The sequence below is a fragment of the Podarcis tiliguerta genome (genome assembly GCF_965153285.1).
Source record: "Podarcis tiliguerta genome assembly, chromosome: 6".
NCBI classification, from domain to species: domain Eukaryota; kingdom Metazoa; phylum Chordata; class Lepidosauria; order Squamata; family Lacertidae; genus Podarcis; species Podarcis tiliguerta.
In genome coordinates this window covers 72,412,918-72,438,205 of record NC_139539.1, presented here as the reverse complement: position 1 = coordinate 72,438,205, position 25,288 = coordinate 72,412,918, and the positions used below count along the sequence as shown (strand labels likewise).

General features: G+C 40.9%; 1 protein-coding gene across 5 annotated transcripts in view; it reads right to left on the bottom strand.

Moving 5' to 3' along the window:
* The window catches only part of DPYD (dihydropyrimidine dehydrogenase), a 498,994-nt gene that overhangs the window by 448,745 nt on the left and 24,961 nt on the right, over positions 1–25,288 (bottom strand). For all 5 annotated transcript variants that reach the window (XR_014512316.1, XM_083444838.1, XM_083444836.1 and 2 more), the window contains exon 2: positions 4,955–5,065. Coding sequence is in view for 4 of the 5 variants with exons in the window: in XM_083444838.1 (XP_083300964.1) it covers positions 4,955–5,065 (111 nt within the window). In the remaining variant the exon portion in view is untranslated. The remainder of the gene's footprint in view (positions 1–4,954; positions 5,066–25,288) is intronic.

Below are 25,288 nucleotides of genomic sequence, written 5' to 3'. Positions count from 1 at the left end.
TCAAAATTCAGAATGTACCCCCTGGTCCACAAAGGTAGTTGACCCCTGCTACCCTCTGATCAGTGTTCCCTGCCTACTGCCATTTCAGGACCATTTTCCTTTTCTATTTATTTATTTTAAGTATTGTTCATACTGCTCTTGAATTACATTCTCTTTGTCTACTGCACGTGAATTATCCCAACCAATGACGGATCACAAAATTAATGGGATCATATGAGATGTGGCTATGCTTAGACATCACTACGGGAAACAAAGTTAATTCAGTAATATCAGTGCTTCCGTCCTGAATAACTGAACTCTTTCAAAGCAAGCACACCCACAAAATTCCCAAATAATGGGTTCTTGGTTGGGTGGGAGGTATGCTGCCAAAGAATGTCCACAAAAACAATTAGTACTTTTAGCGCAGCCCTAGCTGAAACACCAGTAAACAAACACTTTTAAATTCAATTCTCACTATCCCAACACACAATCCAGAGCTAGTGGTTATTTTAGGGAACTGGAGACACGTGGAGCAGAAAACCAGCTGCATCAAAACAACATTCCTCCAGGTGAAGTGTGAATATATTTATCATGGCCCAAGCCAAATACAAAATGAGAAAGGCCATTTCCAAAGGGATTACACCATGCAATAAGCGTCATTGGCAATCTGCTGCCAGAGTCTGAGGCATGAGCTGGAACTATCAGAAAATATGTTTTCCCAGATGGATGATGCCGTCCAGCTGAAAAGCTTCTCCTTTGCCCTAAAAATAAAAAAGAACCCTGGTTTGCCAAGTACTGGTGACCTTTTTTCCTCTCTCATTTCATTGCCTTCTTCCAAATGGGGAAAAAACAAAAAACAAAGCTCCCACATCAGTTCCACAAGAAACTACAGCTTGGGAGCTTCATACCAGAATTTTACCACCGGTATGATTGCAAGTGTGAAATGGAGGGAGCAGGGGGAATGTGGCTTATTTCAGTTACTATTTATGAATCAGTTTCAGCTTTGAATTTTATGCCATTGGTACCGGCCAACCCAATGTCTGCTGAACTGTGCACAAGATTCCAGGGGTCTCAGTCCTTATCCAGGGTGTGTGTTTCCTTTGGGAATGAGGAACGATGGCGACTGTAGTGACTTTATGAAAGATAGTTTATTTACACACACACACACCTGAGAGGCAGATGGGGCTCATCAACCTGGGAAGGTAGCCCATGCAGGAGAAGGAAAATTCTTATCTTAAACCTCTGTTGCCTGGTGAGATATCTTTGGGAGAAGAAAAGGCTGAGGAGTAAACCCTACAACAAATTCAGAATGGAGTCACTAAGATGATTCCGTGGTGCCTTGTAGGCTGTCAGGAGAGCGTGCAGGAGCCGGGCCCTGAGACCAGTAGGGCTTCGCAGGACTGGAGCCTTCCTAAGTTTGTTCTGGAGAGGCAAGGCGCGACTGTATACTGCTTCTGCTTTTGGTTTGATTGACCAATTTAGTGTAGACGTGGGTGGCGCTGAGGGTTAATCCACAGAGCCTAGGACTTGCCAATCAGAAGGTTGGCGGTTCGAATCCCCGTGACGGGGTGAGCTCCCATTGCTCAGTCCCAGCTCCTGCCAACCTAGCAGTTCGAAAGCACGTCAAAGTGCAAGTAGATAAATAGGTACTGCTCCGGCGGGAAGGTAAAAGGCATTTCTGTGTGCTGCTCTGGTTCGCCAGAAGCGGCTTTGTCATGCTGACCACATGACACGGAGGCTGTCTGTGGACAAACGCCGGCTCCCTCGGCCTATAGAACGAGATGAGCCCGCAACCCCAGAGTCAGTCACGACTGGACCTAATGGTCAGGGGTCCCTTTACCTTTACCTTACGAACCCTAAACTGTGGTTAAGCTTAACTATAGTTAGGGAAAATAAGCCAGCTTCAAAAACCATGGCTTGAAGTTTACTTGTTTCCACTAACTTCAATTAAGATTAATCAAAATATTGAAGCAAAGGCTTCTCAGCAGTACTGGAGGGAGAATGGGAATATATGAGTCCTGAGGGAGGCTAGTTTAATTCTCAAATTACTAGAATATGTTTTTGCTTCCAGATGTTTTGGACCAAAGCTCAGCAAACATGGTAAATGGCCAGGGATGATGGGATTTATAGTCGAATAACATCTGGAAGGTTCCAAGTTGGGGAAGGCCAATTTAAGGTTATGTCTGAACCAGTCCTCCGGTTAACTAAAATCCCTTTGCTTCTTTGCTTTCTGCAATATGTTATAACACTTTCCCCTAATCCTTCCTTTAATTTATTCCTGCAACTTTGAGATATCTCCTCCTCCTCCTCCTGGCTTCTACCCAACCAGCTCCAAGCAGGACATTCTCAAAACTATGATCCATGGTAATATAGTGTTGCCTAGCAATACATTTTCCTACACCTAGTCTTCAGCTTTTGTAGTAAGGTTTTTCAGAGTCAGCTACAAAAAAAACTCACAAGCCATACACACCATTCTGCTACCTTCCTGGCAAATGGTACATGAAATCAAAACTTACAGATTCTGAATAACAATCATCAAAAGGTAAGCTTCTCCACACTGCTAGAATAAACAAAAGCCACTTGGGAGCTAGAGAGCATCTCCTTTCTTCCCTTTCCCCAGGAAGCTGCTACAACAAAGTTGTGTGAATAAAATTCTGTTTATTTTGCTATTCAGGCTTTCTTTCTTTTTTTTTTTAAAGGCCTCAAACACTACTATTCCTAACTGGATTTATCTAAATTTTTATCGTCAACTGTGAATTCAAACCAAGCGTATTAGTCATTTGAGCTTTAATCTAAGCAGAGTCAATAAACGCTTTCAACTATGCATACAACCAGGAAAAATAACAAACAACTTAGAAAGTATAGCAGATAATCAAAAGAATTTAGTTTGTTCTCGGAGCTTTTGAACCAAATCCTCAGAGAGTATGAGAACTTGCAATTCCCATCGACTTCAGATGCAACCTAAGTGGAAGCTGAACCAGCATGCAGAGTAAAATTCCCCCATCTAAAAACACAAGGCATATTTGCTTAGAAGAACAGTTGTGTCGGCAGCATTTTACAAACACTGCCAGCTAAGCATCTTTAGCATCATGTGATTCCCAATCACTGCTAGAGCACATTAATTTGTCCATTTTGGGGGCACAGCTTTCTTCAGGCAGTGATCCTCTGGATTTAGGCGAAGATCTTTGACTTCAAGTGATCAGTAAGAGCTGAAAAGTAGTTCTTGCATTTGCAGTAAATAATATGTATGAACATTATTTTTCAAGAACACAATCGCTTCAATGCTTTTTTGTGCAGTTTCCACAATGTTAAGTCAACCTGCAATGGACTTTGAAATATTGCCAAAAAAAAAAAAAAAGTGTAGCTCAGAACAGACATCAGTTCAAAAAGTCCAATGTCAAAGTCCTTCCTTTTGATGCCCCTTGACAAATTACACCAATTATTGGCTGAATAGTTGTGACTGAAAAGATCAATGATTCATAGAACTAGCATTCTACCTACATATCTCTAATTGCTATTGAACTAAGGTAGTGATTAGAGAGAGATCTGTCTGACATTGTATGTGGGTTTTTTTCAAAGCAAACATGGTGCTGAAGAGCACCTAATAAATACTGTCCAAAAAAAAAGATAATCTGAACCCACCAGGAATATCCACAAGTCTAAAAAGCTTACACTTGATCCCTTTATGAAGGGTGATACATAAATTTAATAAATACATAACCTAGCATGTTGGAAGAAGGATAAAGCAATAAGATTTTTTCATGACACGCTAGTGTTGTAGGCGCAGGGATTTTCTGATTTTTTGTTGGAGAACATTCAAACATCAGACTTCCCCCCTCCACATATTCCAGAGTGTGGTGTAGTGGTTAAGAGCGGTAGTCTCGTTATCTGGGGAACCGGGTTCGCGTCTCCGCTCCTCCACATGCAGCTGCTGGGTGACCTTGGGCCAGTCACACTTCGTTGAAGTCTCTCAGCCCCACTCACCTCACAGAGTGTTTGTTGTGGGGGAGGAAGGGAAAGGAGAATGTTAGCCGCTTTGAGACTCCTTAGGGGAGTGAAAGGCGGGATATCAAATCCAAACTCTTCTTCTCTTCTTCTTCTACTTCCCAGTTCTTGCCTCCCCCCAACCACAATACTGTTGTTGATTCAGATGTGGTAGACCAGCATATGCTCGAGTTATATATATACTGATGGCTCAGTCAATCCCTATGCATTTCACAGGGTCTTGAAGGAAATTCTCAAATCTTTTAAAACTGATTCTACGGTACTCATTGTAACAAGGTTTGAAAATGTCTGGGAAAGCATCAGGCACAATTTAATTCGGTTTCTGAGACGGATGGACCTCTAACATCTGCATGACTACAAAAATCATTCCATAGCCCTTCTGATCAGGACATTCTTGCAACAAAGCACTGGGCAGGGTGGGGCAGAGAATCAAAATTAACAATGGGATTTAAGACCATAACAAGTAACCAACAGCATCTTTGGTGGGAGGAGAAAGGGGGTGTTATCAGAGAATTTAAAAAAGTTTATAATAGAAACCCAAGCAGACAAAGACCGTAATTTAAACCGATTTTCTATGTGGTTTCCACTTGCAATAGCATTTTTCACAATAAAGTTAATTTAAGAGCATCTCCTTAATCTTCTTTCATTTGGAAGCTTAACTCAGCAAGACACAAAATGATGGCTGCATTTAGACATAATGTTCTTCATCCTCCCAAACATGGTCTGGAGGGACTAGGAATGTGTGACAAGTGCAAGCACCCCCTCCTTCCTTTCTGGAATAATAGATCACATCCTTTCCCCCCCCAACCACACCACTGTGGGTTGTACCATTCAGACCAGCCAACCGTGGTCTGAGCAAACCTTCCAGATCAGGAAGATCTAACTTGGGAGGATCCAGCATGCCAAGATTCAGGCAGTGAGCATTCCCAAGTTGTGTGTGAAAAACATCAGAAACAGCTGTGGTACTTACCGGGCAGCTTTTATCTGCATTCCTTTTCCAGTGCTTTTTCTCATGTTTCTTTGCTGCAGTTGAATTCAAAGATGCATGTGTTTGTCTTCGAGGGTTTAGTGCTAGGATATTCTGTGGACAAAGAAAACGAGGCTTTGATTTTGGGGGAAAGTGAAAGGTTCAGGTGGGGACACAGTTAAGAAAATTTAACAAACCTACTAAATCACAGCACTCTAGGTCTCTCTGTGTGTGTATGAAACTTATCTGTATAAAATAGACTTTAACACATTCAGTAACAAAGTTGCCTAGTCTTCCCTCTTAAAAGAACAGAGAATGATGCAAACTACAAAAGCTACTATTTTACTGAAGAACAGCAGAGTTTTGCAAGTCGTTATTGCAGATTACATGAAGGCCCCTTCTCTCCACAGTAGTTTAAAGTATTAATCCTGGCTACCATGTCATGTCCAGCTTTTGTTTCTTGGTCAAAAGACCAAGACATTCTGCAAATCTTCAATGGCATTCTTTCTTTCATAAGTGCTGCAGAAGTCCTGATCTGGAAAGTGAGATGGAATTTTAAAAAAACTAACTCCAGCAATTCAGGTAAGGTGTGATGGTGATAGAGTGGTTTGCATCATTTTACACTGCAAATTGGGGGTGGGGGAGAGACACATTTCTGAATACTTGGGCAAGCCATTACATAGAGGAGCATTCAGGACTTCCGATCAGCGCCAGCGGAGGACGGAGGACTCCCTCTGATCTACGGAGGGAGTAGCTCTGAAGAAACTGGGTTGGATCCGCTCCAGCGAAGCGGGGACCCTTGAAATCACAGGCGGAGGAAGCCTGCGAACGTGGGACTCGGTGGGCACCTTAGCGCCCCCCCCAAATTGACGAAGGAGCTCAGTTACGGGCTCTGGAGCGAAGAGGGGGAGGTGCGGTGCTGTGAGTCGACTGCTACTTCTTCAGAGTGAAGCTGCACAGCCGTTCTCCGGAGAGCGCTGATTTCTTCTTTGAAAATCTGGATTTAAAGAAACTCCCAGCCGTGAGTAGGGGGAAGAAAGAACTTTGAAGTCAAAAAATTAAAACTAATTGGGATCCGAAGCGGAAAGGTATAAAAAGGGAGTCTGCCTTCCGCCATTGTATATAATCTGAAAGCAAAGAGACTGAGAACTTTGAGCCGTGTAAAAAGACGTTTTGGAAATAAGATCTAAAAATCTAACATCAAAGCAGAAGACTCCCCCTCCTCAATTGCAGGGGAAGAGGGGGGAGAATTAAAGGACTGATTCCCTGCAGTGAAGGAGGCTAATTGGACTTAAAACTGCCGATCTGATGCCTGGGAACAGGTTGCTGGAGACCTTCTTTTTTTCGTAAGAAGGGATATCATGTTTCTGCCTGGGACTAAAGTGAATATTGATACTGTTAAATTTTATAGAAGAAGGGGGGGCACAGAGGAAGGAGAAATATTTTAACGGAGGCAACAAATGAACTGTGTCCCCCTAGTGGAGGCTAGTAACTGTTACTATTGAACTGATCCAGAGGAATTTTCCATTGTTTATGTTTCTGCTGAATCTCCACTGTTTATGCTTCTGCGGAACTGAGTTTTACTCTTGGATTTACACAGCTGTGATCTGACCTTGAATTAATCTGGTGCTGTGGTATGGCAGAGAAGCTGGAGCCTCAGGAAAGAATAACAAGGTCGGGCAAATCTTTTGAAAAAAGAAGAGCATCAGTATCTGGCCCTTCAGGGGGAGCTCCACCGCAGACTAAAGCTAAAGGCATGTCCACGGAAGAAGTTTTGGCTGCAGGACTGGTTAAAATTCAGGAAACCTTGGACAATGTCCAGGAGTCTTTGAAAAATCTAACTTTGGAAGTAGCCCAAACAAATAAAAAGGTGGTAGATGCTTCATGCAAAATTGATCAGAATACTGCAAGTATCAATACTTTGGGCCAGAAAGTGACGATTAATACTGAAAAAATTGAGAAAGTATTACAGGAATCAACTGCTGCTAGAAAAATAGCAGAGGAAGCGAAAGTGGTTGCTGAGGCTACAAGACAAGAGGTAAGACAAGAGATACCAACGATACATAGACAGCTGGTGGACCACAGGCTAACACTGTCTATGTATGACCTGAGAGACAAGGCGACTAATCTTAGATTAAGATCTGTGCCTGAACTTGAACAAGACAAATTAAGTGACTTTCTTATGAAGGAATTTGCAGACTTTTGGAACTTGGATTTGGAAAAAGAAGAATTTAAAATTGTGAGTGCTTTCAGGCTAGGAAGAGGAGGGAGGAAGAACAAAGTGAGAGACTGTCTGATTACTCTAAGGACGAAAGAGGAGAGAGACAGGATTTTGGGCCTCCACTTTGAGAAGGCCCTGAAGATACACCATTTTAAAGTGGAAATTTTTAAGGATATTCCCAAATTTCTTTTGGAGCTCAGAGCTAACTACAGAGACTTGGTGGCCCTACTGAAGAGTAACAACATTGCCTTCAGGTGGGAATTCCCACAAGGTTTATCTTTTAGCTTTAAAGGCAAAAAGATAAAGATAAAGTCAGTGGATGACAAAGACAGATTCATAAAGGACTACGGTGAGGACCTGCAGAAGGGTCTTGGGAAGGAGCAACGAGTCCCAGGGAGAGGAATAATAGACAGAGCAAGAATCCTTTTTGGAGTGGACAATTTGGGGAAGGCGGCACCATTGACAGAAGAGGAAGAAGTCTTGGGAGCAGTAGGAGGAGTGGGAGAATAACTACAATATGTCTTTGCAACTATTAAGTTGGAATTGTAATGGACTGAACTCCCCTCGAAAAAAGAAACAGGTTTTTCATTTGTTAAAAAAGGAACAAGTGGACTTGATTTGTTTGCAGGAAACTCACGTGACTAGGCTACACAGGAAACTACTAATTAATAAAAGATTAGGCCAAGAATTTATATCATCGGACAGAGTGAAGAAAAGAGGAGTGGTGATTTACGCAAAGGAGAGCCTATCACCAAAATTTATTTTTAAAGATGACCAAGGAAGATATGTGGCGATTGAAATTCAAACACATGGAGAGAAATTTTTGATAGTAGGGGTTTATGCACCAAATGAAGGGAAATCAGAATTCTTTAAGAAGTTGCATGACATTTTGACAGATTATCTGGACTATAATGTTATCCTGATGGGAGATATGAACGGTGTGGTTTCTACGAACATGGATAAAGCTCAGAGGCAGGTAATTACTAAAGATGGTAGATTACCAAAGACTTTTTTTGAACTGACGGATAACTTGGATTTGATTGATATTTGGAGAACAAAGAATCCCCTAGAAAGAGAGGGAACCTTCTTTTCTGAAGCCAAAATGACATGGACAAGAATTGACCAAATATGGATTACTAGAAGTATGGCACCAAAGACTAAAAAAGTGGAAATCTGCCCTAAAACCTGCTCTGACCATAATGCGGTGAGATTGGAAATGAACTTAACACCAATTGGATCCTTCAGATGGAGGATGAATGACAATCTATTTAGAGATGAAGAAATAACAAAGAAGGCCCAACAAACTCTGAGAGACTATTTTGAGATTAACATGAATACTTCAGTTGAAAAAAGAGTGATATGGGACGCAAGCAAGGCCGTTATGAGAGGTTTTCTGATACAACAAAATGCATTAAAAAGGAGAATACAAAATGAAAAGAAAGAGAGAATTTTGGGGAAAATAAAGGAAAGTGAGAAGAAATTGAGAGCCAACCCAAAGTCGCAAGGAATATTGAAAGAAATAAAACTACATCAAATACAATATATGAAAATAATAAACCAAGAGATTGAATGGAAGATAAGACAAATGAAGCAAAGGACATTTGAATCGGCTAATAAATGTGGGAAACTCTTAGCATGGCAAATGAGAAAAAGACAGAAGTTAAACACTATTACAAATTTGGAAGTTAATGGAAGGATTGTACAAAACCCAGTAGAGATCAGAAAATGTTTTCAGAATTATTTTAAACAACTATATACACAAAAACCCCAGAAAGAGAAAGATATAGAACAATTCGTGAAAATGAATGGATTACAAAGAATCTCCCAAGAAAATGGATTGAAGTTGAACTATAAAATAACTGAACAGGAGGTGGAGAGTGCCATTCAGAATATGCAATTGGGAAAGTCCCCAGGACCGGACGGACTGACTTCCAGATATTACAAATCTTTGAAAGATTGGTTGATACATCCTTTAAAGGAAGTTTGTAATGAGATATTGGAAGGGAAAAAGGCACCAGAGACGTGGAAAGAGGCATATATATCTCTTATACCAAAGACAGAGGCTGAAAAATTACAACTGAGGAACTACCGCCCAATATCATTATTAAATGTGGATTATAAAATTTTTGCTGACATTTTGGCTAAGAGACTAAAATCAGTTTTAATGGAAGAGATTCACAAAGATCAGGCAGGCTTTCTCCCGGGCAGACACCTGTCTGATAATACAAGAAATGTAATTGATATTTTGGAATTATTACAAGAGAACATTAATACAAAGGCTGTTCTAATTTTTGTGGACGCGGAGAAAGCCTTTGACAATATTTCTTGGAGTTTTATGAAGAAAAATCTCCAGGGGATGGGGGTAGGCCAGCAGTTTGAGAATGGTATAGGGGCAATATACTCAGAACAGAAAGCAAAATTAATTGTTAACAACGTAGTGACGGAGGAATTTAAGATAGAGAAAGGTACACGTCAAGGTTGCCCAATCTCTCCACTGCTTTTCATATCGGTCCTGGAGGTCCTTTTGAATATGATCAGAAGGGACCAATTGGTTAAGGGTATACAGGTCGGAGCTAAACAATATAAATTGAGAGCATTTGCAGATGACCTTGTATTGACATTGCAGGAGCCAGAAACTAGTACTAAAAGGGTCTTAGAACTGATTGAAGAATTTGGTCAAGTGGCAGGATTTAAATTAAACAAATTAAAAACAAAGGTTCTGGAGAAAAATTTAACTGAAAAGGAGAGAGAAAGGTTTCAGAAGGAGACAGGTTTGACTGTGGTTAAGAAGGTGAAGTATTTGGGGATTAATATGACATCTAAGAACGGGAACCTGTTTAAAGATAATTATGAAAAATGCTGGTCGGAGGTGAAAAGGGATTTGGAAATCTGGTCAAATCTGAAGCTATCATTGTTAGGTCGTATTGCTGTGATAAAAATGAATGTATTGCCGAGAATGTTATTTCTGTTCCAAACACTGCAAATTATTGATAAAATGGACTGCTTTAAGAAGTGGCAGAAAGATATCTCCAGATTTGTCTGGCAGGGCAAAAAGCCAAGAATAAAATTTAAAATATTAACAGATGCAAAAGAAAGAGGAGGCTTTGCCCTGCCAGACCTGAAAATTTACTATGAATCAGCAGCTTTTTGCTGGCTGAAAGAATGGCTACTTCTGGAAAATACTGATATTTTGGACTTAGAAGGGTTTAATAATGCTTTTGGCTGGCATGCATATCTATGGTATGAGAAGGTTAAAGTGCATAGAATGTTTAAGATCCACATTGTAAGGAAAGCATTGTTTAACGTCTGGATAAGGTATAAAGATCTACTTGAGAGCAAAACTCCAAGGTGGTTGTCACCAATGGAAGCGAAGGCCCTTAAAAAGCTTAATATGGAGGACAAATGGCCGAAATATTGGGAGATTTTAGAACAAGATGGAGAAAAATGGAAAATACAGAGTTTTGAGAAGCTAAAAAATAAAGTGCGTGACTGGCTTCACTATCACCAAATAATGGAGGCATATAAACTAGATAGGAAAGTGGGCTTCCAGGTGGAAAAATCAAAATTGGAAACAGAACTGTTAGAGTCCAAAACTAAGACTTTGTCAAGAATGTATAACTTGCTGTTGAAATGGAATACGCAGGACGAAACAGTAAAATCTGCTATGATCAAATGGGCACAGGATGTTGGACATAATATAATGATGGCTGACTGGGAACAGTTATGGACCACCGGTATGAAATTCACGGCATGTAGTGCCTTAAGAGAGAATATTATGAAAATGATATACAGGTGGTACATGACACCAGTCAAGCTAGCAAAAATTTATAAGTTGCCTGATAATAAATGTTGGAAATGTAAAGAAACAGAAGGTACATTCTTTCACCTTTGGTGGACGTGCCCAAGGATTAAGGCCTTTTGGGAAATGATCTATAATGAAATGAAAAAAGTATTTAAATATACTTTCCTCAAGAAACCGGAGGCCTTTCTCCTGGGCATGGTCGGCCAATTGGTGCCAAGAAAGGACAGAACCTTTTTTATGTATGCCACAACAGCAGCAAGAATGCTGATTGCGCAGTATTGGAAGACCCAAGAACTACCCACCGTGGAAGAATGGCAGATGAAGGTGATAGACTACATGGAACTGGCAGAAATGACCGGCAGAATTCGAGACCAGGGAGAAGATCAGGTGGAAGAAGATTGGAAGAAATTTAAGGATTATTTACAGAAATATTGTAAAATTAATGAATGTTAGAACGATGTTGGATTTTGATTAAGGGGCTTTCTGTAAAAAACGAAGAAGTAAATGGGAAAAATAGTGTAAAAGAGAGGGAAGGGTAAAGCCAAAATATTAAGATAAGAAGGGAGATGAAAGTAAAAGAGGGAAAGGATTTGCTGATCGAACAATGGAAATGGAATACAAAGGAGGGAGGTACGGGGAAGTCCAGGAAAAAGCTAATGCAAGATCTATTTTGAAAAGTGAAGTTGTTTTTAACCGTTGTTATATTATATGTTAGTTTTTTGTTATGTGTTAAGGTGTTTTTTTTCTTTTTTTTCTTTATTGTATCTTTGTTGTTGTTGTCTTGTTGTTTCTGTGTTATGTTTGGCTTATATTATACTATGAAAACTTAATAAATATCAATTAAAAAAAAAATAATAAAAAAAAATACATAGAGGAGCATTCAGAAAGTGGTGCCACTACTACCCCATACACACCCGTAACCTGAAATGGTACAATCCACTCTGCCATTTTAGGATTCCACCACCTCATACCTGGTCACATGGTCTGTGATAAAAATGAGTTTTCACAGTATATGGAAATGGACATGACATAAGAAGAGCAAGTGCTTATTTGGAGCAGGGTGGATATAAATAAATTATTTTTTAAAATAAATTAAAAAATCAGATTTTTATTTAAATAGATTTTTAAAATAAAATGCTTTTGGAGGAAACATCTTTCTAAAGATAGTTTTCTATTTAAGTCACATTATAGTCCAAAGGCTATTCATCAGGAAATAAGGATTTGTTTTAAGTTTTTTCGTGAATGCTAAAACTCAATTAAAAAAAAAAAAACCACATCAGTTAACAAACATGGATACATATACTATAATGTTATTGTTTTAGTTAAATAAATGGTTTAAATTGTTATTAAGGGGATGCTTATTTTTCTCCTTCCAATAAAGTACAGCAGAAAAGTTGTCCAAATATAAAAAGAAAAGTTGTCCAAATACAAACTTATGAAACCTCACAATAATTCCATAATTATCTGTTTATGTATTTCTAATAGTATAAACAAATCAGTAATTTTTTATATAACTGTAAAAACTACTCTGAAAATGTATTATTCCAAAAACAAAACCTTCATCTGGTTGTACAGTGGTACCTCGAGTTACAAACGCCTCAGGTTACAAATGCTTCAGGTTACAAACTCCACTAACCTGGAAGAGTTACCTCAAGTTGAGAACTTTGCCCCAGGATGAGAATGGAAATTGTGTGCCAGTGGCGCAGCGGCAGCAAGAGGCCCCAATAGCGAAAGCACACCTCTAGTTAAGAACAGTTTCAGTTTTCAGGTTAAGAACGGACCTCCAGAATGAATTAAGTTTGTAACTAGAGGTACCACTGTAAATTTTAAGATTATAGCGGCAAGAATGAGTCTTTCTGTTAAAAACACAAAAACAAAAACTGATTTAAATCAAGTCTTACTGACTAGTGATTTAAATCAATTTAAATCAAATCCACCCTGATTCGGAGATTGAAAATTCAGTACTGGTGCAAAACAACAACTTTCAAAATCATTCCATCCCGTTGTTTCTTCTAGTGAAGCTCCAGAACCAAAAGCAACTCCTGCCTGGAAGAGAAGAAAAGCCCGGAGAGAAACCATATTGGGAACAAGCACATGGGATGTTCAACACTTCAGTTCTCCCCTCCTGCGTGGGTAACGCTGCGCTTTAAATTGTCTCAGCTCCACTTCACACAAGTTCAGCACAATATGAGTTATGTCGCGCCACTGTAACGCCTCATTTGGTCCTAAGCCACGGAGATGAAATCCCTCATATGAACTAGAAGTGCAATTTTTGTTTAAAAAAAGCCAACGCAGAATATTCCAGGCCCTCTAAAGAACCCAGATGTGTGGCCAGCTGCTAAAGTACGCAGGAGGAGTCTAGGGGCTGGTCTTACAGCCTATTTTTATGGAAGTTAAAATGCATAGGCTTCTATCTTTTATAAATGTTTAATACGGCGCTGCTAAACAGACGACATGCTAGAAATCTCTCCGCAGCCTTTGAACTGAATAATATATTCTTAATATCATACCATAACAGATGTAATCCATTGGGCATGACACCATATGGTTTAAAAAGAGAACTCTTGGAAGAAACCCTGGCGTTTGCTACTCTTGGAATTCTGTATCAGTTAGGATGACTCTGAGGGTAACAGTTGCTGAAATCCAGCAAGAGTTCACAGTACAGCGTATTCCAGCAATAACGTTGCAAAAAGTGTTTGGCCCACAATACCACCAGCATCCAATAGAGATTAGAGGCTTTAATTCTTTATTTATCGTGATTTATATTTTTGTTTATGGGGGGAGGGACACACACCCAGGGGAAAACACTCTCATGAAATATTTTCTTTCAGAATGAGTAAAATGCTTTTAAACTTCTCTTTTTTAATGCAAGACTCTGAAGAGCGTTAGATAAGGGTAACTGTGACATGCAAAGCACTCAAATCCAAGACGGATTTCTCCTCCACCTGCCATCTTTGTGAGAGGTGTGTACAGCAGGGATTTCCAAAGATTGAGATTTATATAGTCAAAAATGGCACTGTCCTTTCATAAGAAGTTACAGGTAGGTAGCCGCATTGGTCTGCCGTAGTCGAAACAAAATAAATAAAATAAAATAAAATAATTCCTTCCAGCAGCACCTTAAAAAGGGACTCCTGACCATTAGGTCCAGTCGTGACCGATTCTGAGGTTGCGGCTCTCATCTCGCTTTATTGGCCAAGGGAGCCGGCGTACAGCTTCCAGGTCATGTGGCCAGCATGACTAAGCCACTTCTGGTAAACCAGAGCAGCGCACGGAAACGCCGTTTACCTTCCCACCCAAGCTGTACCTATTTATCTACTTGCACTTTGACGTGCTTTCAAACTGCTAGGTTGGCAGGAGCAGGGACCGAGCAACAGGAGCTCACCCCGTCGCAGGGATTCGAACCGTCAACCTTCTCATTGGCAAGTCGTAGACTCTGTGGTTTAATCCACAGTGCCACCCATGTCCCTATCCCAGTAGCGCCTTAGAGACCAACTAAGTTATTTATTGGTATGAGCTTTCGTGTGCATGCACACTTCCTCTGATAGACAGCTGAAGGCAGCCCTGCTTAGGGAAGTTTTGAATGGCTTATGTTTTAATGTATTTTTAATCTTTTGTTGGAAGCTGTCCAGAGTTGCTAGGGAAACCCAGCCAGATGAGCGGGGTATCTATTATTATTATTATTATTATTATTATTATTATTATTATTATTATTATTATACTGAGGTATCAGTGAAGTGGGTGAATGCCAAGGTTTACAGAAGTATCAATATTTTTAAAAGAAATATTCAGGGGGCACACCCTAAAACACCCCAACAGGGACTGAGCATGCTCTATAGTCACAGAACACTGATAGCTAGAAAATAAAATGGGGATGGGGAATGAGGGTAATGGAATAGGCTGGCAGCAGTCATGGAAGATGTACATGGGTGCAGTCAAGGACAGCCACACATATGACCTCCCTATCCAGTTATAGCACAATACTGATTGAAGACCTGTGGGCTTCACCTAGGCTACTGATTGCTGAACGAACAGAAGGTTGGTCTAAGTGACTCTGCCAGAAAACATGGGGACCAAAAATATGGCTTGCATGCTTTTATTTTGAAAAAGGTCTACCTCACTGAAAGAATAAGTTTCCCACATGAAAATTTAAACCCATAAAAATTTAGTTTAGGTGTAAAATTGTGGATCCATGTGAGTTGCGTACTATTTCAGGAGCACCTCAGTGTTAGAAATATTTCACATTCTCGTCTTCAAGAACCCGAGTGATTTGCATTTCTCAAACACACACCCCCTAGCATAAAAAAACAGCATTGGACTGATATAGGTCTCTATTGCAATCTCAATCTCTCTCATCTTTCTACTAATGTGTCATGAAAAAGAAAAAAACTCCCCTAAAATTCTGCCTCCCTTCTATTATTATAAGCTTTATGATAGCTTTAAAGTTTCAGATTGATCCTCTCTATATTGTAAAATGTTTTGTATGCTTTTGCGTGTGTCATCAGAAGCGATAGCCTTGTGGAGCAGAATTCCATTAAGTCACACAAGATGTTACAAAAAATACTATCTTGACATTGTGACACATTTTATGTAAAGCAGCTCCAATTAAAACTTTTGAGAAGTCAAACGAAAAACCTGGGAAAGTCTCCCTGGCAAAAGATGATAGCTTTCTCCAGTCACCCTAAGCATCTGACTCTGGAATCAGCAGAGTTTCATCTATCATAAATTTATCATTCTACAACCTGACTTGTTCTAGGTGCCTTTCAAGAGAAAATGATGGTTAATTAAAGGGGGGGGGGGGTGAGGAATTGAAGGCCATTATATAAAACCAAGGAAACTGCTCAGGTGCAATGTAGTAGAAGATGCCCCAGAATGTGCAATGAAATCCTTTACATGTCTACTCAGAAGTAAGTCCTAATGAGTTCAATAGGATTTACTCCCATGTAAGTGGGTGTGGAATTGCATCCTATGGCTAGCTCTCTCTCTCTCTCTCTCTCTCTCTCTCTCTCTCTCTCTCTCATGTTCTTCAAGAAGCAACACAGAACCTGATAGTGGGCAGCAGTTGCAAAATTCAATCTTTTGATTTTAAGAAGTACCACAACATTCTAGCCCTCATGCTTGCAAAGGTATGCTGGAAGCATGTTAGGCAATGCCTGACAAAATCTCAGAGGCAGAGGACTTTCTTAATGAAATATTTAGTGTTCAGAAGGCAAGACAGGTGTGGCCTTCTCCAACAAAAGAATACACACACACACACAGAGAGAGAGAGAGAGAGAGAGAGAGATCCTTGACTTGCATATTTATACAGGTTAAATGGCCCACATTTTAGGGCGCACACAAATCCAAAGCTGAATTACCTTGGCACAGTAGACACACTCCTGCAACCTTGCAAAGTGGTTTTTTAAAGGGCCAAGTTCACATTGCTCAGTTCCTTCATCAATCATATATAAAAAGAGCTCTGCTGGCTTAGACCAAAGGCCTGCCTCAGAGGTGTTCAACCTTTTTGAGTCCAAGGCACCTTTGCCTCTGTCCATGCCCCCCTCCATAATAATATTATTATGCCGCCTTGAGATTTCTGTTCTCATCCTGAGGTAAAGTTCTTAACCTGAGGTACTACTTCCGGGTTAGCGGAGTCTGTAACCCGAAGTGTTTGTAACCTGAGGTACCACTGTATTTGTACCCTGCCAATCTGACTGGGTTACCCCAGCCACTCTGGGCGGCTTCCAGCATATACAAAAACATAATTAAACATTAAACATTAAAAACTTCCCCTATAGAGGGCTGCCTTCAGATGTCTTCTAAAGGCTGTATAGTTACTTATCTCCTTGACATCTGATGGGAGGGTGTACTACACAGGGGTGGGTGCTACTACAGAGAAGGCCCTGTACCTGCCTGTGAATAATAACGTGGAGGAATCTAGCCACCATTTTCAGACATTTCTTAAAATGTATCCAGTAAACACATAAGGGAAATGAGAAGGCTAGCTCTGCCCCTGGCTTAGTTCTAGTGAATGACAACACACACACACACACACACACGCCTAATTTAGGCTACAAAATAAATCCACCCATAGAAAAAACAGCCCTCTGATCAAACTGTAATTGATTAGGTGGGCTTTGGAATGTATGCTGAGGGGAGCTTAAACTTATCTATTTACCATTTTTTATAAACCACTCGCTACTTTATCCTTCACAGCAAGCCGTGTTCGGTGTATTACAAAGTACATCTGTTTCCCAAGCGAGAACAATTGGAATATGATTCCGCCCCCCTCCCAAAAAGTAATGGGCAGATTAGAACAATTAAGCTAAGTATCTTAAGAGTTTTGATCCACAGTGAGAAATAAGCATCTGCAGATTTTCCCAAGACATCTGTTTTATTTGAGCTTGAAATTAATCTTCTGATCAGGTAACAATCATTTGAACATCACCATTAAGATGTAAGCTTATGAATGTTTTGCACTTGGGCAAAAAAAATGAGAGGCACAAATACGAGATGGGTGACACCTGGCTTGAGAGCAGTACATGTGAAAAGGATCTAGGAGTCTTGGTTGACCACAAACTTAACATGAGCCAACAGTGTGACGCGGCAGCTAAAAAAGCCAATGCAATTCTGGGCTGCATCAATAGGAGTATAGCATCTAGATCAAGGGAAGTTATAGTGCCACTGTATTCTGCTCTGGTCAGACCTCACCTGGAGTACTGTGTCCAGTTCTGGGCACCACAGTTCAAGAAGGACACTGACAAACTAGAACGTGTACAGAGGAGGGCAACCAAAATGGTCAAAGGCCTGGAAACAATGCCTTATGAGGATCGGCTAAGGGAGCTGGGCATGTTTAGCCTGGAGAAGAGGAGGTTAAGGGGTGATATGATAGCCATGTTCAAATATATAAAAGGATGTCACATAGAGGAGGGAGAAAGGTTGTTTTCTGCTGCTCCAGAGAAGCGGACACGGAGCAATGGATACAAACTACAAGAAAGAAGATTCCACCTAAACATTAGGAAGAACTTCCTGACAGTAAGAGCTGTTCGACAGTGGAATTTGCTGCCAAGGAGTGTGGTGGAGTCTCCTTCTTTGGAGGTCTTTAAGCAGAGGCTTGACAACCATATGTCAGGAGTGCTCTGATGGTGTTTCCTGCTTGGCAGGGGGTTGGACTCGATGACCCTTGTGGTCTCTTCCAACTCTATGATTCTATGATTCTAAGTCAGATTGGCAAGTCAGATGGAACATAATGCAGGATCTGCACAGCTCAGGTATAGCATACGATCGCATCTTATGTGGTGGTTCGGTTCCAAGGGTTCTGGAAATACAGGAAAATTGTGCATACCCTAACCCTCAGAGCCACCCCACAGTAAGTGGGTGAGAAGGAGAAAGACAGAACCCCCAATACTCCCAGAACCCACATACCTTGCCCAACAAGCAAACAAGGTGGATTATTAAAAAGGCCTATCCAGATTGCAAGTCTTAACACGGCATTATATTTTATACCCTTGGACTTTGTTTCAGAAAAAAAGCAGAGCAGACAGGACAGAGAGAAAATGCAATGATCCTAGTCTGTTTATTTTGTGCAGGACATCTGGGAAGCCATGCAACTCCATTAAGCAAAGTGAAAGAATTGGGCACATAAACTGTCATGGCCTTTGGTTAGTACAATAAAGTGATTGATTGATTGATTGATTGATTGACTCAGCACATTTGATTTTTTGAGTGAGTGCCATGGGTACTACCCTGTCTGATCATTTCCCCACTCCCAAGAGAAAGCACACACACTTTGCCTTCCCAAGAGATCTGGGTAAAACCAAAGACATTACACTGAGCCTTGAAAAGAACATAAAGCTGAAAGAGGAAGTGGGAAAGTGAAATATACTCAGAGTCGAGAGTGGATTTCATGCTCTTTATTCAGCTCATAGTGGTGAGGAGGAATGAAAGTTCCCCCAAAGTATCTGCTTTATATACATTTTTTACACAATGGGCTGCACGCGATCGGCTAATTCCGGAATTCTCCTGGAATTCCATCTGGAGCTGGATTGGGTGGCTCCTGCAGACCAATCATACTGTGGCATTGTTCTAGGACCAATCAGACTGCTGCATTCTGAATCCTACTGTTCTAGAACCAGTCAGACTGCTGCATTTTGGATCCTATTCAACTCAGTACATAACAGAAAGTGTCATTCTTCTAACTTCCTCTTTTAGCTCTATGTACTGAAGGAAAATGTAACCGCCCTCAGCACCTCAGGACCAAGGAAGCAGTGACTAGGGAGGCTCTGGGGCTTCATGAATGCTAGGTTTAAAGGTTGGCTACCTTCTTCCCACTTGAAAAGCATGCTGAACTGAAAGAGGAAGCTGGAAACTTGATACTGTTTCCCATTTCCTCTTTCAACTCCATGTGCTTTCAAGGCTCAGATTGATTCTGCTAGATCTATCTTGATCCCTTGGGAAATGATGTGTGCATTTCCACACTTTCTCTCTTTCTGTCCTGGAGGGGATGCGAATCCAATGGAGAGAAGTGACCAAAGGTAATGGTGACTGCAGCACTCACTCGAAAATCCAAACATGACCACAGGTCTAAAAAGGTTGGCAATTTCTACATGGAATCTGATGCAAAAGTAACTACCAACGATGCCTCCTGGAACCTCCGAGTCAACCTGTGCACCCTTGTCTCCCCAATCAAGCAAATATATGTGACTACAAAGCACAACATCACCTTGCAAGTAGCTTACTAAATTTGAAGGCGCAAAGTACTTAAAACAAGACCTAAACCCACCGAGCTCTTTGGTTTGACACTGAACTGATAATATCTGGCAGTGCACCATAGCTCATTATAAATAATTGGTTTTATAAAGTGTATCTGATTTATGGAACAGCACATTAAAAATGGTGGGGGTGGGAATCAAGTAGGGTTAATAGAACAAATTTTGCTCAGGAAAGCATGAACAGGAGTTCTCAGTGGCCGGCTCAGTGGATGAACTCCACATCCTACATTCAAAAATGCAATTTAACTTCTTTACCAAAAGAAAGCAGCTTGAACACATTGTAATTTATTCCCAGTATACTGCTAAATGATAACTAATACCATTACTAATCCATTATCCACAAAATATTTATTTTCAGTTAATTTCATTAAGCATTTCAATGCATCTTAATATTATGCTCGTTTGATAGAGACAAGTTGCTCACACTTACAAATTCTAATCCACCTCTAAGGAACCATTCATCTTGAAGACACCATTCTGCCTGGCCCAATCCAGTCTGATTATGCAGAGTTTTACAAATGAACCGTAGTGCCAAAAGCAGAGTGAGGATATGCCCTCACCTACTAGCCAGTGTAATTCAAGCTGGAACTAGCCATTTGGCAGAAACCATGGGATTCCCAGTTCTATGCTTGTGTGTCTGAAGCTTAGACTGGGAGGAGTCACCAGCAACGATGAGGTAGTGAGTGAGAGGCATGGAATGCACTTTGGAGGCAAAGATGGCGTTGATATTCCTCTTTGCTTAATGCCTTGAGTCTACCTAAGAAGAAGAAGAGGAGTTTGGATTTTATATCCCGCTTTATCACTACCCGAAGGAGTCTCAAAGTGGCTAACATTCTCCTTTCCCTTCCTCCCCCACAACAAACACTCTGTGAGGTGAGTGGGGCTGAGAGACTTCAGAGACGTGTGACTGGCCCAAGGTCACCCAGCAGCTGCATGTGGACAAACAGGGAATCAAACCCGGTTCACCAGATTATGAGTCCACTGCTCTTAACCACTACACCACACTGGCTCTCAAGGTACTGGGCTTTCAAGGTACCTAAACATTAACAATCTTCTCATGGCAGTCCTGTTGAAACGGAACCACTTCAGACTGCGTGTATCTGAATACTCCTCTTAAAAAAAACCCACTCTCTGAATGGATGCAACACAGCAAGGAGAAATGGAAGAATCCACTTCCCCTAGAATGCTAATACCCGTATTTTTCGCTCTATAAAACACACCCGACCATAACACACACATACTTTTTAGAGAAGGAAAACAAGAAAAAAAATATTCTAAATGAAACAGTGGGTGTATGATTTTTGTGGTTCATGCTGTGGCCACAGACATGTGATCTGACGGTGAGTTTGGAGTAGCCCAATGCAAAAATCCTGAGGATCCATGTGGATCCATGCTTTGTAACCACGTTTTTGCACCACTGTGGCCCCAGGCAACAGTGGGTGCGTGATTTTTTTGGTGCAAGCTGTAGCCATGGACATGCTATGTGATCTGATGGTGAATTTGGGGTGACCCAGTGCAAAAATCCTGAGGATCCATGTGGATCCGTGCTTTATAACCACAGTTTAAGTGGGGAGGGAAGGAAAAGCACTCAAGGGACAAGGAACACGCGTGGGGTGGGTGGAGAAGGATGCTGTTAATAATGCAGAAGAGGGGTATAAGAGGAGAAGAAAGCAGGCTCTGCTTCTCTCCCTCCTCCCCGGCTCACTGAAAAACTTTGCTGCTATTTAGCCAGCTGAGTGGGGAGGAGAGAGGGACAGAGAGCCTGCTTACTTTAAAGGCGCCAACTGGACAGGAGCAAGCAAGCAGGCTCTCTGTCCCTCTCTCCTCCCCACTCAGCGGCTCTTCTCCCACTTTGCTGTTTCAAAGCGAACCACGGAGGAGGGAAGGAAGGGGAACCATGGATCCTCTGCTCACAACTGCAGCAGATCCCCCCGCCATCCGTAGGCATTCGCTCCATAACACGCACAGACATTTCCCCTTACTTTCTAGGAGGAAAAAAGTGAGTGTTATGGTGCAAAAAATACGATAATTAGGAATATATATGTGTGGAAGCATTCAAACACACCATTGCCCACCCACAGTTTGAAGCAGACCATGGAGTTGCTCTAAAATTGTAGACGGGCATGCGAGTAGCAGCAAAGACTGAAAGAAAGAGCAGGACAAAATTTTGAAAGTTAAACACATTCACACACCAAGGCTGAGAAGAGTAAGCGGAAGCTAAGGCTTTCCCAAAATATTACAAGTCATAAACATTCACTCTTAAGTAAATTATTGGTCTAATTGTAAGTGTAATTACCCATCAAATGTGAAAGGTTTGGGCTATGCACTCCACTTCACTGAACATTTCTCTTATTTTTGTGCTCCATGAATCTGGATGGGAAGTTTGATCATATGGAGGCAGAATTAATTAATTTTCTCTTTGACTGACTTGATTGCTGACCTCGCGATTACTGATCTGGGACAGAGAAATAATTTTCCACCAAAATATTGGTGAGTGAGTCTTCTCTAACTATTTAGGCTGTAACCACCTTCAGCAGAGCACTTGCTATCTAATTCTAAACATCTGAATTGAATGCGCAGAACCAGCCAGGTTCTAGTATTTTTCAGAGATCCCCCTGGTCTAGGGATGCAAGCATGTTTTGCTAAATAAACCAATCTGTCTTGGAGGTCTGTAATAAAATTTATAATAGAATCTACAACATCTGGAAGCAAGGATTTCATTGTTATAAGGGTTAACATTTCCATACACAGCCAGGATTGCATACAAAGCCCAAAAGATAACATTGTAGTTCAGATTTTTGCACCATTTAAAAGCATTGATTTCCACAATGTAATAGGGAGAAATCTGCTAGCCAGTTGACTGGGACTGGTTGAACTGTGAAGGTGTACATGGAAAAGCTGGCCTCTCCAAGGAAATTGGCTGGACTAAGTGGCAATTCACTTTCTTCATCTCAGCTTAACAACAAAAATGTGATAGAACCGAAGTTGTGTAAATGTAATTTAACATGTCCCTTCTCAATGCCAAATATTACTGATCCCATTTTGGGCAAGTTTTAAAGACATCCTTCACTAATTCTAGTTCTCTATTGCCAAATTCAAAATCCTATGACACACACACACACACACACACACACACACACAAAGGTAGGCAATGGGAACATTAGGAAGTGGGCATGTATTTTGCTTCTTGATTAGGATACCTGAATGTAAATGTTTGAATAGTCAGAGTTACATCTCATTCAAGGCAAATAAGGAGAAACTGCAACTCAAGTTTGGTGTAGTACAAAAACAAATGCAACTACTCCAGTGAGTGAAAGTACAGGAATGGGACCTTCATTTGGGATACATATTCATTTGGTAGAAGAAACTTTGTATACAAAGAAGGTATAGTGCATTCTGTTCAGTTGTTGTTGGAGAATCTGCAGACTTTTTAAGATCAGCCTCCCACATACACACGCTGCCCAAACAACAAAGAATTGTTTTAAACACTCCAGGGCCAAATGAGGATTATCCTGCCCATGCATTTGATTTTCTTTTTTAAAGTACATAATATTTCAGCAGGGTTGGAATCGATAAAATCAATATGTACTACTTTCCTTTGGGCTACATCCTAGAAGCTCAACCTGCCTAATATCCAAACTGCCGGGAGATTAAAGGTCCTGTCCTGGAAAAGGTTATGAATGTTTATTCAAACCCAAAATGGGCTCTGATGGCCATGCATCAGCCGGCAGAAAGTTAATGATCTACAGATTCCAATCACAGGATGAGTTAGAACTGAAGTTACTTCTGCTTTTAAGTTTAATCAGCAAGTTATTTTTTTGCCAACCAGTGTAGCTTTTTAGAAGGGAGTTTTTATTTTAAGACTAACACTCTGAGCCCCATAAAGTGACACATCGGCAAACTGCTGCTGCGCCGCCAGACAAGTGCAAACTGGCTTTATGTTGGCATCCCATACCAATCTGTCATGTCTGGCCATCAGCCTGAATCATCTTTATGATGCCAGCAGCATGCACCATCGCAAGTTCATATATGTATACAATTACACAGAGGTGTCACAGAAATGGTGGAAGACCCAGTCTGCAGGCTTTTCATTCCCAAGAGCCAGCTACTAGGTGACATCCTGTGCGAGAGATAGAATATGAGGATGTTTCCAGGAAACTGGAAACAACACTCTGGAAGTCCTTTTTTTTGCTATGGCATCATTTAGGTGATCCAGTAGTTCTGGTCAAGAAACTATCCCTGCCCGCTTTGGATTTTGCCCCAAGCTTGTTTCATTTGCCCAGCTGCTTGTTATGCCCAACTTGCATGATTTTCGATAAATACAATAAAGAAAACGAGTAACTTTTCACCATAGCCTAGAACTATGAGTAGGGTTGCATATAATGAAAGCACATTATTTCCCCCAAAGAATCACAGAAGCTGTAGTTTGTCAAGGGTGCTGCGAATTGTAGCTATTTGAAGGATAAAATATAGTTCCTAGGATTCTTGGGGGGTGGGGAATGGCACTTTAAATGTATGGTGTGTACGCGCCCATAATGTGATTCTATTCTGCACTGCAGTTCATATGTAGCACCCTCTGCCCATACCATAGTATGGTTTGGACTGTAGTTTACGGATTTGGGAAGCAGGCAGTTGTGTAAGCAGGAGTGCCATTTTGGCTATGTCATTCATTTGATCAAAGGCATCTAAAAACTGCTTGGTATTTTTAAAATGTCATAGTCAAGTCTACCATGGGCCCTACTGTCCAGGAATGCCAGAATCAGCCACATCTAAGCTATTAGTGATACCCACAATGCAAATTAGCCAAGCATGCCTTGTGAATGCATGGCTCTTAATGAGTGTGAAGGACTTGCTGACCAGGCCCACTTTTGGTCTGTGAGTGCTACATTCAAGCTCAGCTTTTATGTCATTCATTCATCCTTTCCAGTCTCATAGAGTTCCAACAGCCTTTGACAGTCAAAGGCAACGAGGATTGGGGGTAAGGAGTGAAGAGAAAGGTAGATATCTAATGGCTCCCTTTCTCCCTTACCAATATAAAGAACATGGATGTGCAATGTAAACAGATTGGCTTATTTATTTTTTGCTGTTCCCCACATATAGGCAAGGAACTTCCAACAATTTAAGCATGGGCAAGCAGAAACAATTTAAGCATGGGCAAGCATGGGCAAGTAATGTGTCTTTGGCACAACTGAAATGTGTTCATTTTAGATGCATTTGAGTTGGCAGAAGAGGGCACAACTAACACGGCCAGAGCAAGGAGTTTATTATGCACCCACTAAACCTTTCCCACAGGATGTGGTTATTGCAATCAAACCTCATCAACTTGGCAATGAGGGTACCAAGTTCCCCTTGCAAGGTTAGAAATCCATGGCTTTTCATTGGTCCAAAAACTTACCCTCCCCACTCTCTGAACCGGTAAAAAAGGTCACCGGAGAAGAGAGCCAGTTTTAACTCCATTCTAATATATAACAGACCCGGAGGCAAGTTAAGCACGTTAAGTCAGGGCAATGCTGGGCATTTTACATTCTGTTATTTAATGTCTATTGGTGTAGAACTTGAACTCATTT